The 13,105-nt window shown below is 35.6% G+C and overlaps 1 protein-coding gene across 1 annotated transcript in view; it reads right to left on the bottom strand.

Moving 5' to 3' along the window:
- The window catches only part of LOC137398232 (microfibril-associated glycoprotein 4-like), a 33,982-nt gene extending 28,797 nt beyond the window's left edge, over positions 1-5,185 (bottom strand). The window contains exon 1 of the mRNA XM_068084339.1: positions 5,110-5,185. Coding sequence (XP_067940440.1) covers positions 5,110-5,185 — 76 coding nt within the window. The remainder of the gene's footprint in view (positions 1-5,109) is intronic.
- Positions 5,186-13,105: the final 7,920 nt, after the last annotated feature.

Raw genomic sequence — 13,105 nt, 5'->3', positions numbered from 1 at the left:
ACGTATGTACGTATGTACATATGCATGTATGTATGTACGTACATACATATTTATGTACGTATGTATGTATGCACGAATGTATGTATGTACATACGTACGTATGTACGTATGTATGTATGTATGTATGTACAAAGTATGTATGTATGTATGTATGTATGTATGCATGTATGTATGTATGTACGTACGTACGTATGTATGTACGTATGTACGTATGTATGTATGTATGTACGTACGTACGTATGTACGTATGTACGTATGTACGTATGTACGTATGTACGTATGTATGTATGTATGTATGTATGTATGTATGTATGTATGTATGTATGTATGCATGTATGTATCTGCATACATATGTACATACATATGCATGTTTGTACATACATTTGTACATATGTATGTACATAGATATGCACATATGTATGTATGTTGGTACGTACCTATGTATGCACATATGCAATTATATATATATGCATGTGTGTATGCTTCTATGTATGTTGGCATGTATGCATGCACTATTGTACGAATGTTGGGATGCATAAATTTATGGATGCATGTAGGTACAGATGTGCGAATGTACGCATGTTTTAACATATGCACAAATACTTGGGTTTACGGAAGTGGGTAGATCAACAATTTTATCAAAAAACACATACAAGCTCACGAATGTATATCTGTGCGTGCGTGTGTGTTTGTGTGTGTGTATATATATATGTAGATATATATATATATATATATATATATATATATATATATATATATATATATATATATGGACAGATAGCGCAGTTGGTAAGGTATCGGGACCGTGATCATTAGGTCCTCGGTTCAAACCCCAACAACTGCACTTTTCTGGTGGTCCTTAGACAAGACCTTTGCTTGTATAACGTCTACAACCTCTATGATGAGTGCAATAACCAAAGCCATGCCGGCTCGGACGTCGCCCGGTCAAACAAGGTCCGCGCTGCCTGTAGCTGAACCAGGACAAGGCAGTGAAAAATGGGCTACTGGTTCAAAACGGATGAAATGGACTCGGACTGATAACACGGACCTCATGCAGTGCTACTTTATGAGTGAACCTCAAAAGTGGGGCTACATGGGAAGGATGCGTCAACTGTGGATAAACATGCGCCCTGAATTGCCACTAACCGCTAAGCAACTTGTAGCTCAGAGGAGTAACATAATCAAGCAGCACCTCATATCACAACTTGAGGTAGATGAAATTAAGGAAAAGTTCACCCAAGTAACCTCAACCAACGAGGTGTGCATATCAACACACACTGTCATGGATACACGATCATGTGTTGACTCACGGGCTGAAGAGGACATGCACTTGGACCTTGACCCAAGGGTGAAAGAGCTTGCGGAAAATATCATCAACAAGATGTCAGCTGCTAATGATTATGGAAGCAGGGTACCACTACGAAGAGTTAGCAAGGCCATACCTAAGAAGCTGTTAGAAGACATTAACATTGCACTGGAGTCGATCTCAACTGGATCAATCAGTGAGACTAATGCCTTAATCTACAGTACAGCAACCGTCATCTTGGAGGAGATGGATATTAAGCCAATGCCAACAAGGCTTCAAGCCATTCCATCCTGGCAGCTGAGGCTACAAAATAAGATCAAGGACTTGCGCAAGAAAGTTAGTAGGCTCAGTGAGAGATCTAACCACAGTTTGGAGCGTCCAAAAAGGGAAGCCACAATAGAAGCTCTAGAATCTGCCAAACAGCGGCTAGTAGCACTCTCGGCACGACTGAAGCGGTACACCAAAGAGCGAGATAACAAGAGAATGAACAAACTGTTCATCAATAATCCATCTAGAGTGTATTCCCAGTTCAAAGGTGAACTGCAGAGGCCAATGTCTGAGCCTCCCCGATCTAGCACTTCAAAGTTCTGGAAGGACATCTGGGAGAAAGAGACCACTCATAACACCACTGCTAATTGGCTGAAGAGGCTTAAAGAGAACCAACAACACACTGTGGCTCAGCAAGGACTCACCATCAGCAAAGACGACATTAAGTGCAGAGTGCAGCGTATGAAAAACTGGGCAGCACCTGGCCATGACATGATTCAAGCCTTCTGGTTAAAGAAATTGACATCACTTCACACTAGAATGGCTAAGCAGATGGAATACCTAATAGAACAAGGTGACCATCCAGAATGGCTGACCAAAGGACGAACTGTGCTTCTGATAAAAGATCCAAAGCAGGGGCCGATTCCCAAAAACTATCGACCAATAACGTGCTTGCCCACCACTTGGAAACTGCTCTCAGGAATAGTTGCAGACAAACTGGAAGAGCACATGAGTCACTATATGACCAGTGCTCAGAAAGGAATTGGGCGCAACACCCGAGGAGCTAAACATCAGTTACTGGTGGATCGGACGGTCTGTCAAGACAGCAGGAGAAGGCAAACCAATCTTGCCATGGCTTGGATTGACTACAGAAAGGCCTATGACTCAATTCCCCATAGTTGGATACTTGAGTGCCTCAGTATGTACAATGTTCACCCTGCTCTTGTGGCATTCATCAAGATGTCAATGACCAAATGGAAGACGGAACTGGAGGCTAATGGCAAAAAGCTGGCGAGTGTACAAATTAAGCGAGGCATCTATCAAGGTGACTCCTTATCACCGCTGCTCTTCTGCATATGCCTAAACCCTCTAAGCAATATGCTGGAGGAGACTCAATATGGGTACCAGTTTAAGAGTGGCACCAAGATAAACCACCTCTTCTACATGGATGACATCAAGCTGTACGCTAACAAAGAAAGGGACATTGATTCGCTCATACACCTCACTCAGGTATACAGCAAGGACATCGGAATGACCTTCGGTATTGAGAAATGTGGAAGGCTAATTCTTAAGAAAGGCCATTCTATGCTCACAGATGGCCTAAGAATGCCAAATGGTACCATCAAAGATATAGAAGAAGGGTACAAGTACTTGGGGATTATGCAAAGCAACATCAACCACGAAGCCGAGGTACGTCACAAAGCCATTTCCGAATACAAGAAACGCCTTCGGCAGGTCTTACGGAGCCAGCTCAATGCCAAGAACCAAATCATGGCAATAAATACCTACGCACTGCCAGTAATACGATATCCAGCAGGCATAATAAAGTGGACTGAGGAAGCCATCAAAGAAACAGATATAGCAACTCGTAAACTGCTGACCATGCATGGAGCACTCCACCCAAAATCTGATACTATTAGATTGTATCTTGATAGGAAAGATGGCGGTAGGGGACTCAAAAGTGTACAGCAGACAGTGAAAGAGGAGGAGCGAAGCATCAAAGCATATGCAGCCTCCATGGCCATCTCAGATAAGTTGCTAGCTGAATTTCAATCGGCTGCTCTCACAACGGACCTATGCCCTGATGATGAGGAAATTGACTGGCATACGAAACCTCTTCATGGTGCTTACCACCAACAAATATCTAAAGTTGGCGATCTTCACCAGACATATATGTGGCTGAACAAAGGAAACCTAACGGCCAATACAGAGTCGCTAATCATGGCAGCCCAGGAGCAAGTGCTCCCAACAAGGCAACTCCAAACGAAAATCTATCACACTAGAGACGATCCTAGATGCAGACTGTGCAAAGATGCACCTGAGACCATCCAACACATCATCAGTGGATGCAGACAGCTAGCAGGGAACGCATACACTGAGCGGCATAATCATGTCGCAGGTATTGTGTATAGAAGTCTATGTGATGAGTATGGCCTTAATAAACCACAACACTGGTGGGAAGCTCCTGGTAAGGTCAATGAAAATGACCGCGCTAAGATCCTCTGGGACTTCTACATCCAAACTGACAAGCATGTCCTAGCAAACCAACCAGATATAGTGGTGGTAGACAAGGAGAACAAGAGGGCTACTATAATAGATATAGCAGTACCCAATGACTACAATATAGCCAGCAAAGAAAAAGAAAAGGTAGAAAAATATCTCCCTCTTGGAGAAGAAATTGAAAAATGCTGGAATGTAAGAACAACCGTAATCCCAGTAGTGATTGGGGCACTGGGCGCAATAACACCGGCGCATAAAATGTGGCTTGCCCAAATACCAACAACAATCAACTCAGGTGAGTTGCAGAAAAGTGCGCTATTGGGAACAGCTAAGATCTTGAGACGAGTGCTCAAACTCCCAGGTCTCTGGTAGGAGACCCGAGTTAGAGCAGAATTTACCACCCATACGGGGTATCCGGGGTGAGGAAACAATTTATATATATATGGTATATATATACTATTTATAGTAGCTCACATGTAAAGTTCAAAGTAAATTTTAGATTTCTTATTATTTAGAGGTATCTAACAGGCATTAAACCTTTCTTTTGAAAAAAAAATATTTGGTGTGCATAAATACTGTAAAAGCCCAGTTTTCAATTCTTTAGTTAGAAAGCCAATATTACATCTAGAAACTCTAAAAATGTAACAATTTTGAAAATAAAACTTTGTTCTTGATCTTAAATTTGTTACTTATACTGTGCAGCGTGCTGTTAGATATCATTAGCTTTTAAAGTTAACATAAAAAAAATTCAGTTTTCAATGACAATTAGTATATTTTTGTAAAATATCCATAGCTACCTTTTTGGTGTTTTTTCCAGCGCTCGATTTTCTCTGTTCGATGTAAGTCAAGCCAGACTCTGTTGTAGTTGGGTGGGTTTGCAAGGTTGAAGAAAATAAAAAGCATTTTCAAGAGGCACTTACTTTTACAGCTGACAGGCAGGTGAAACTTGCAGTACACAGGTTTACGCCAAGTGAGAAATAAAAACTTTCCATATTTAAATAAGGGAGCAGTTTACTATATGCCTTAAAATATGCTATAAAGGCTTAGTTTTCTATTTCAAATTAATCTAAGTGTTACTCTTGAAACAGTACCTTAGACTAATCAAAGCCTTAAATTTCTAGTTGAAATGATGGTAAAACTATTTGCTAAAATTTAATTTCAGCTAAAACAATGATAAAATATCCAATAGCTTCTAAAAGAATTTGAGGAACAAAAATACGACAATGTTTTAAACATATTTATTTTTTTCATGTTATATAAGCATTAAAGGTAGGACACATCAAAGTTACTAAATGTCTAAGATCGTAAAAGATTACCTTCAGCCTTAAAACTATCATGGTTGGTGAGCAGATCTGGAGAAACATCTCTGATGATGTCATATAGCTCATCCATTGCCACCAGAGAACTGCATATTATGGTGATCAGTAGAATAAATTTAGGATAGATTAAACAAAACTTCATGCTGGCTTGCTAGAGACCGCACAAATGAACCATATATACTATGAACTTAAGTGGCTGTTTCGCCGAAAATGGAAATCAATGATAAAGCATGAGCAAGTTCAATCATCTCTTGAAACTAGAATTTGCTCATTACAGCATCTACTTTGATAGTACAACCAGTTTATCTTTGCTGCGAATATAAAACAGATTTCCGATATTTTTAATTTAGGATGAAAAGCTATAATCAGTAAAGTGTTTAATCAGTGTCTGCAGACTGCTCGAAATAATATCGGAAATGTATTTTACATTAATGACTAGCATTGAAGTCTGTCAATACTATCATTGCTTGCCAGAACTAACCCTTTTCTCAGTTTACTTTTTACACAACCTCTGAAACTAATTGGTTATGATGTTTATAGCTTTATCCAAATCAAACTGCAGCATTTTAAGTTTTATTGGAGTCATTAATCTATATAAATGAAAAATATTTTTAATAGCATTGTTTCTAATTAAAAATTATTTTGAAATAGTAGCGTTCCCACTGCGCTCTATAATAGTAGAATATCATTTGCCAGTTAGTGCATCTGGATAATGCAATTTATTCTTTTTAACCTTGAATGCACACCCTACTGCAGCAGAGACTGAGCCGATATACAATTACATGAGAAAAACTGATTTTGCAATAAAGCAACAACAGCACATATGGAAATGTAATGACACCAGTTTTGAGTTAAACTGTTTATCGGTAAAAATTCAAACTTTTTTATGTCGTTATCAGCGCCATTTGCTACTACTGAACAAAAAAGTTTTCATTTACATTACTATTGTATTTCATTATTCATCAGTATATTGATCTAATGAATTTTGAGTAAATGTGTCTAAATTTTATGACTCCACCAGAGTTGAATTTTCTTATTAACTGCTACCTTTAAAGGTGACTCACAGAGTGTAAAACAGAAATAGTTCACCTTGATCAGACATCTTATAAAGAAGCAAAGCAAAAGAACTTTCAAACGATGTTTATCTTTTTTCCCTTCAGATTTGCTCATTTTCGTTGAAAGAGTTATCTTGGAATTTGAATGCCAGAATGGATGTATTTTGAGTACTTTGAACCGCAAACATCTGAAAACACATTTGATAAAATTGTTTGATCTATTGTGTCTGTTTTGTTAATATATTGATTTTGTTTTAGTGATATAGGAAAAGTAAAAAAAACACAAATCACTTCTGACATATTTGTGCTTATAGAACATGCCACTTCAAAACAATTAAAAAAACTAGGCTTATTCATTTTTATATTGCATACAGGTTTACGGTTAGATCATGAAACAAACTAGAAGCGCAATGAAATAAAGTAACTTGTTTGTACTGAAAGAACAATCTATTTTGCATAAAACTGTTATATAACGTAAGGATAAGGTGTTTGTCTCTGGTATTATAAGTTCTGGTGGTTTTTGTAAAAGCAAAAATTAAACGAAGGGTCATGCAGACTAAAGATATGATTTGAGTATGTTAAACCGTGAATATGTAAAAACACATTTATCAAAATTACTTTTTTTTTTTAATGTGTATGATTTAACATAAATTACACAGAGGCAAAAAGGTTAAAAAAAGTAATCTATATAAATCATCTACTGAGAGACGACCAAGAACAAATAAAGGAGATTAATAACTTTCATGCGCCTCTAATGTCTCTAATAACAGAGTCAGTTATTAAATATGGATAGCACATCCAACTCAACCACAAACAATCTATCATTATTCCAAAACTTCAGCACCATTGCCTGAGAGAAAGGGTAGTCCTTACACCTAGAAATAGCACTTTTTGACCACATGAATCAACTACTTCTATAGAATATTCTTGCGACTATACCTTCATTCATTAGCATAGACTGTGTTTTGGAAAAGAATGAATCTATCAATTATCTTATAAAAATCTTAAACTCTTTACAGCCTGCCAGTATGCTTCATCTTAATCTTCAACAACCTGTTGGTGCCCTGGATATGCGTTATCAGAATTTGGAATAATCTAGGTCTATAATGGAACAATAATGATCCTCAAAAATCTATCAACAAATCCTAATGGTGCTACACTGGTTAGCAGAGCTGCCATGGCTGAAAAGGTTTTTATCGTTTGACTACCACCAATTCCTACAAATGTCCCGCTCAAACATAAATGAAATGATTTTTCTGTTTGACATTCATTTGCTTGGAATATTAACAAATCCCAAGGTCAAACACTAAAAACTGTTGGCATTCATCTCCTAACAGTTTTCACATGAACAGTTGTAAATGTTGCCATATATTGTGTAGGCTGTATAATTGGCCTACAGATTTTCTTGCCATTCAGTTAGACAACAAACATTGTTTACCTGCAGGCGCATCAGTGTTATATTAATAGTGCTCCCAAAAACTTTTCAAAGATATCTCCCACAGCAACGGTCACACTTCTTTGTTATTATTTGTTTGATATAATCATGATTTTATTTATTATTTAAATTTGTATGTCACATTTCTATCGACTCACATTTTTTTCATCATTCACAGTAGTACAACAGACTCCCTTTACCCACTCTTTATGAAATATTTCAGGTTTACACCCATTTACTGGTGTGTTAATTTTTTTTGTAAACTCTTTGGATCTGCCCAAATTGTCTTTCTTATGAAATGTGTTATAGAACCTAAGGTTTCACTGTCAATCAACTTCGTGCACAACAATAAAATTATTTAGATATTAAATATTGTATACAAGCTCAATGGTTTATACCCCTACCTAAATTTGGGTAACACGGCAATTATCTACCTTTTGGATGGTCTGAAAATGACTTATGTCCACAAGTATGAAAATAATTTAATTTCCTGATGCTGGGTATTAAAGCTACAACTACACTCGTGGTTTCTATGTTATTTATTTGAATTAAAATAACTTTATTAACAATCTCTAATTAAAAATTTTTTCTTGGTTCGTATAAATATTGTTCAATTTTTTATTTAATCTTTATTTTACTTCTTTATTTTGAAAGTCTTTAAACTCTATATTTATCACATTTTTTTGCGAGCATGTTTTGTTAAAACGGATATAAAAAACAGATGAAATCAAGCCCCAGCTGTGAAGGAAAGAGGGAATTATGAAGGAAAATACTAATAAAAAAAATAAAACATTCTGATGATATACATGTATGATATAAAATGTATATAATTTTCCATGAATTGGTTAATCTGCACATTTTTATTATCCACAAGATGGAAATGGAAAATAACTGCAGGTTAAGTCAATTTTGTTCCTCACAATTTTTACTCAGTTTGATGCTTGCAAAGTATAGAAGAAGCACATGTGAATGATGTGCCAGTTCCTCCATTTCAAAGATTTTTCACATTTCAGTAATTTTTGTATCAAAATATTGCTGCTTAAGTGAGATAAGAGTGCTCTGCTATGACCTCAGGTGTAAAATTACTCATATTTTCTAACAAAGCACCCACTTTAATCCGGGACTTAGAAATTCCAATGAAACACTTATCACAGAGTAACTCAACATGTACACAATTTCATATCCACATCATTTGCATCTATGGAAATATAGTGTTTAGCAATTATGAGTGCCGATGTGATGCTATTTGACGCTCTAACCATAATAATAATACCCCTTGTCTTTGAACTTACACTTCAAGAGCAGAAAAGAATATGTTAATTTTTAAGAGGTTTTAAGCACCTGTCTACTATAAGAGTAAAAGTGTTCAAAGTGATTTGCTCATAAATTTAAATAAGTAAAATTTTAAAATCGGACTGGAACTGGTTTCTACAACACAGTTCTATTTAATTACCTTAATTTCATGAACTATCATACTTGTAATCAGGTTCATGTTGGTTATAAGAATATATTTCAAGATATAAACATGTAAATATATACTTCTTACTTGCTGGTTTGGTTAACTAAAGGTCACATCTTTATAGTTGGTAATATTGCATATCGAAGCCATGAGCACACAACTTTTTCATTTTAAGCTCTGAGAAGTAACTATTATAGTAGTATTAGTAATGAGGCGCATACTGTTGTTATCACCATTACTTATCAAACAGTCTAGATATAAGATGATGAGTGATAGATTTTATGAATGCTAAACTTAACTTTGTAACAGCTTTAAAAAAGAGTAAAGGACACATTTCTGCTGTCAAAATTGTCTGCTTTGAAACCATGATAAATGTATATATTTATTGTTGGCTTTCCTCCTTGTTTACCAATATTGATTTTAAGTTTTCCGTTCAGCTGTATATGTTTCTACAATGGCTTGAGCTTTTTCATTGTGGTTGTCCAGATTATTCAGTTTTCAAGCTAACAAGTTTTATCAGAAAACCATTTTTTGTTTTAGTCAGCATTAAATTTAAACATATTTACTTAGGCTCTACTATCCAATCATGATAAAACAGCAGGAGTAAATATCAAACACTTCTGGAAAATGTACATTAGCGTTCATCACTATGTATAACATTAATTCCTTTTTAATTAATATGTTTAAACTTTTTTGATATTAGCTTGTCTGGTGATATTCTGCTGGTAAAGGTACAATTTCTAACAAAAATGTTTGTCCTAATTTAGATAGATGTATAAAATGACATTCAATAGCCATCTCTCTTTCTCTTATATTTCTTCTCTTGCTGTTACACATAGCACTGTACCAAGGTAATTTTCCCACTGCACTTTCAAAAGCGCCTTCGCAGTTTCTTTAACTATGAACAGGTATTGCAAGTATCAACAATCAAACTCACTTCCATAGCGGATTTTGTGTGTTGTTTAAATCTTTACATTTTTGAATGTAAGGATTTTCTTTAAGGATAATTTTTTACATGTTATTTGTGAATTATTTTTTCAAATCGCTCAGTCATGAGATGATGCAGTTATTGCTTATGTTTCTTGTTCACAGATACACGAGCAGTGATAGGAATGTATCACCTCTGTTCTACATCTGGTTGTATTCTCCTTGATTTCTGCAATTATTTCTATGGATCATCTTACATAGGCTGGAAGTGAGTCAAGATCTTATGGATATATTATTAGTTTGAGGCTTACACTCTCCCATCTCACCAGTAGTAGCCTTTTACCTCAGATAATGAAAGCTACAGAATTTGGTACAAGTCCAAATATTATCTGCCAGCCTTTTATAAATAGCGTAGAATGAGTAATTTACCAAACCTCTATACAGTGATAGTGTAGGGACACCTGGACGAACTGGCACAGAAGTGCTATGCTGTGCAGACAAGCATATGTGTTTCCAAAAGACGCTGTAGTATGGGGATGCTTCTAGTACGGGGTTGCTTCTTATGTAAACCCATGTCTGCATATGAAGTACCAGAAAAACAAGAGCTTGCACCGCACGTATAAGTGTGACTAGTTTTTTAGTATTCCGAAACTGTTTGTAAACTAAAATATGCTGTTTTTTGCAGCGTGACAAATACACAGATTAACATCATTTATTATAAAATACAGTTATCAGAAATATCTGATGCCAATGTTGCATGTTAAGATTGTTGAAAAACTTTACTAGCAGAAATATGGATAAGCCAATGTTTACAGAGTTCTTTTTATTCATTCCGAAATGAAAATAAAGCAGTGATATTGCTCTGCGGAAAATAAGTAAAAGTATAAGTTTTTTTTTGTTTTTGCAAAATCATAGCCTGATTTCCTAAATTAATGATGGCAAAACTATGGTAGAATCTGTAAACTTTCTGATCCTTGGTCAATGTTGCTGTATAGGCACTAAGGTGAGCCGCTATAAATATTTAGAGTGTGTCAGCTCATCTAAGACTTTTTACCGTGTAATTAAGTATCTTGATCACAGTGTACTTAGTATGGTTGCAAATGGTATAAAATTTTAATTTATGTAGTGACTTTCAGGTGTAATTATAATACTCACGTGTTTATTAAAGACAACTGCACTCATCTCACCTATCAATTGTACAGAGTCTAGCCTCCCCATACCAGCTCTTCATAAATGTAATGTCTTGAAATTAATGTAATGTAATGAATGTGATGTAATTAGTGTGATGTAATTAATTTAATGTGATTAAAGTTAATGTAATTAATGTGATGTAATGTAATGTTAATGTAACCGATTATTGTAATGAAATTCTCTTCTCTAATGTAAATGGCAAGTTTTTTTGATGTATTTGATTGTCGTGTAAACTTCTGCTGTATTATTTGCCTTGGAAGAGAATTGAATGATATGGTGCATTAGAAAAACAAAGAAAAGCTAATATCAGGTTTTTTAAGAAAATGACGATCAAATTCCTGCAGAAGTTCTGAAGAGAGAACTTGAAATTAACATATTTTAGCATAATGATTTAACATACAGACACCTGTAATTATCTTAGCATTCAAATGGATTGCATTTGAAAATTGTGATAGTTGTGTTATCTTGGCTGGTCGGGCCGCAATTGGGGCAAGCGTGCAGACAACTCCAAGTAAAACCTTCAGTTTTATTCCAGTATTCAACACATTGAATTAATTAGATTGGAAGAGGATGCGTTGAAAATTAGATTTTAACACTTGTGTTCTGTACTGATTTGTAGATTATTTTTAGAACTAGTACATCCACTGGTAATCTCAGTTCCATGTCCACCACTACCACCACATACAGTAAGTATGGCTGTCTGTGCACGTCACACTTTTATTACCTGTTGTTTATCATATGCTTGGTTGACATACCTAAATCTGTTCATAGCTTTTGATTTCATAATAGGCCTATTCATTGCCGTTTTGCATTCATGTTTCAATCATAGAAGTATTCATAGTTTTTTAGCCAGTTGCTAATTGCCAAGTTTTATTTGCTATTCGCCAGTTGTTAGTTGATAGCTTGCATTTGCTTGTTGCCAGTTAGTTAAATTGCTAAACTTATTCGCTAGTTTTGTTTGCTAGTTGATTGCTGCTAAATGCCATAATTTACTGGCTATTAGACAGTTGCTTGTTCTGATCTGCTAAATGCTAGTTATTGCTTTTTACCAAAACATTTACTTTGTACACATTGTGATTAGACAAGCTAATGCAGCATATCTAACTTTTGAGTTATTGAAAGATTACCATAAAAAATAGTGAGCTCTCTGCCATCTCTACAAAAATACTGTTTATTCGAAACTAACTTGGTACGTAGAAAGTTTATTTTTGTGGATTGATTCAAAACTAAATATTTACAACCCTTTGAATTTTAATTTGATATTCTAGTTATAGCCTCGACTAGATTGGGTAGTTCCAAAATTTTTATAAAATAAATGGAAGTACCAGCACATCTTAAAAGGGCAATCAACCAGTACGTCACCAGAGAAGGTGTTTCTGTAAAGATCCCAGCTATGATTGTTGATGCTGATGTGTTTCAAGTGTCTAAAATTCTACAAGCTTATGTTGGATGACTTCTTGTTGAGAAGCTACACCAAATGGTAAGTACAAAATCTTAGGTCAGTAGTTTGAATTCTTGCTGTGGTATATCTCTTCTTCTCATAAGAAAAAGTTTTGATATAAAAGTTTTCTGTGCTCAAGTTAAATATCTCGTGTGAAAGTTTACCTATTTCAAATTTTCCAGGGTTTGTTTTATTTCATTATTAAATTTATTCAAACGTTCATTGCTACAAAAATTAATCTCTAATAATAAAACCCACTTCTTGATTCTTGTGTTTGTGGGTATGCGCGCGTGTTTGTGTCTGTGAGTGTCTGTGTTTATGCGTGTGTGCGCGTATGCGCGTGTGCGCGTGTGCGTGTGTGCGTGTGTGCGTGTGTCCAATCGTGTGCGCTTATGCTTCTGTGCGAGTAGAAGCGTGCTTGAATATCTGCATGTGAGTGTTCATGTGTATGTGCTGTGCACTGTTGTCTGTGTGTTTGTTAAGTA

Source organism: Watersipora subatra, chromosome 6 (assembly GCF_963576615.1).
Source record: "Watersipora subatra chromosome 6, tzWatSuba1.1, whole genome shotgun sequence".
Classification (NCBI taxonomy): domain Eukaryota; kingdom Metazoa; phylum Bryozoa; class Gymnolaemata; order Cheilostomatida; family Watersiporidae; genus Watersipora; species Watersipora subatra.
Note: the sequence above shows the minus strand (reverse complement) of the source record. Positions and strands in the feature narration are given on the sequence as shown.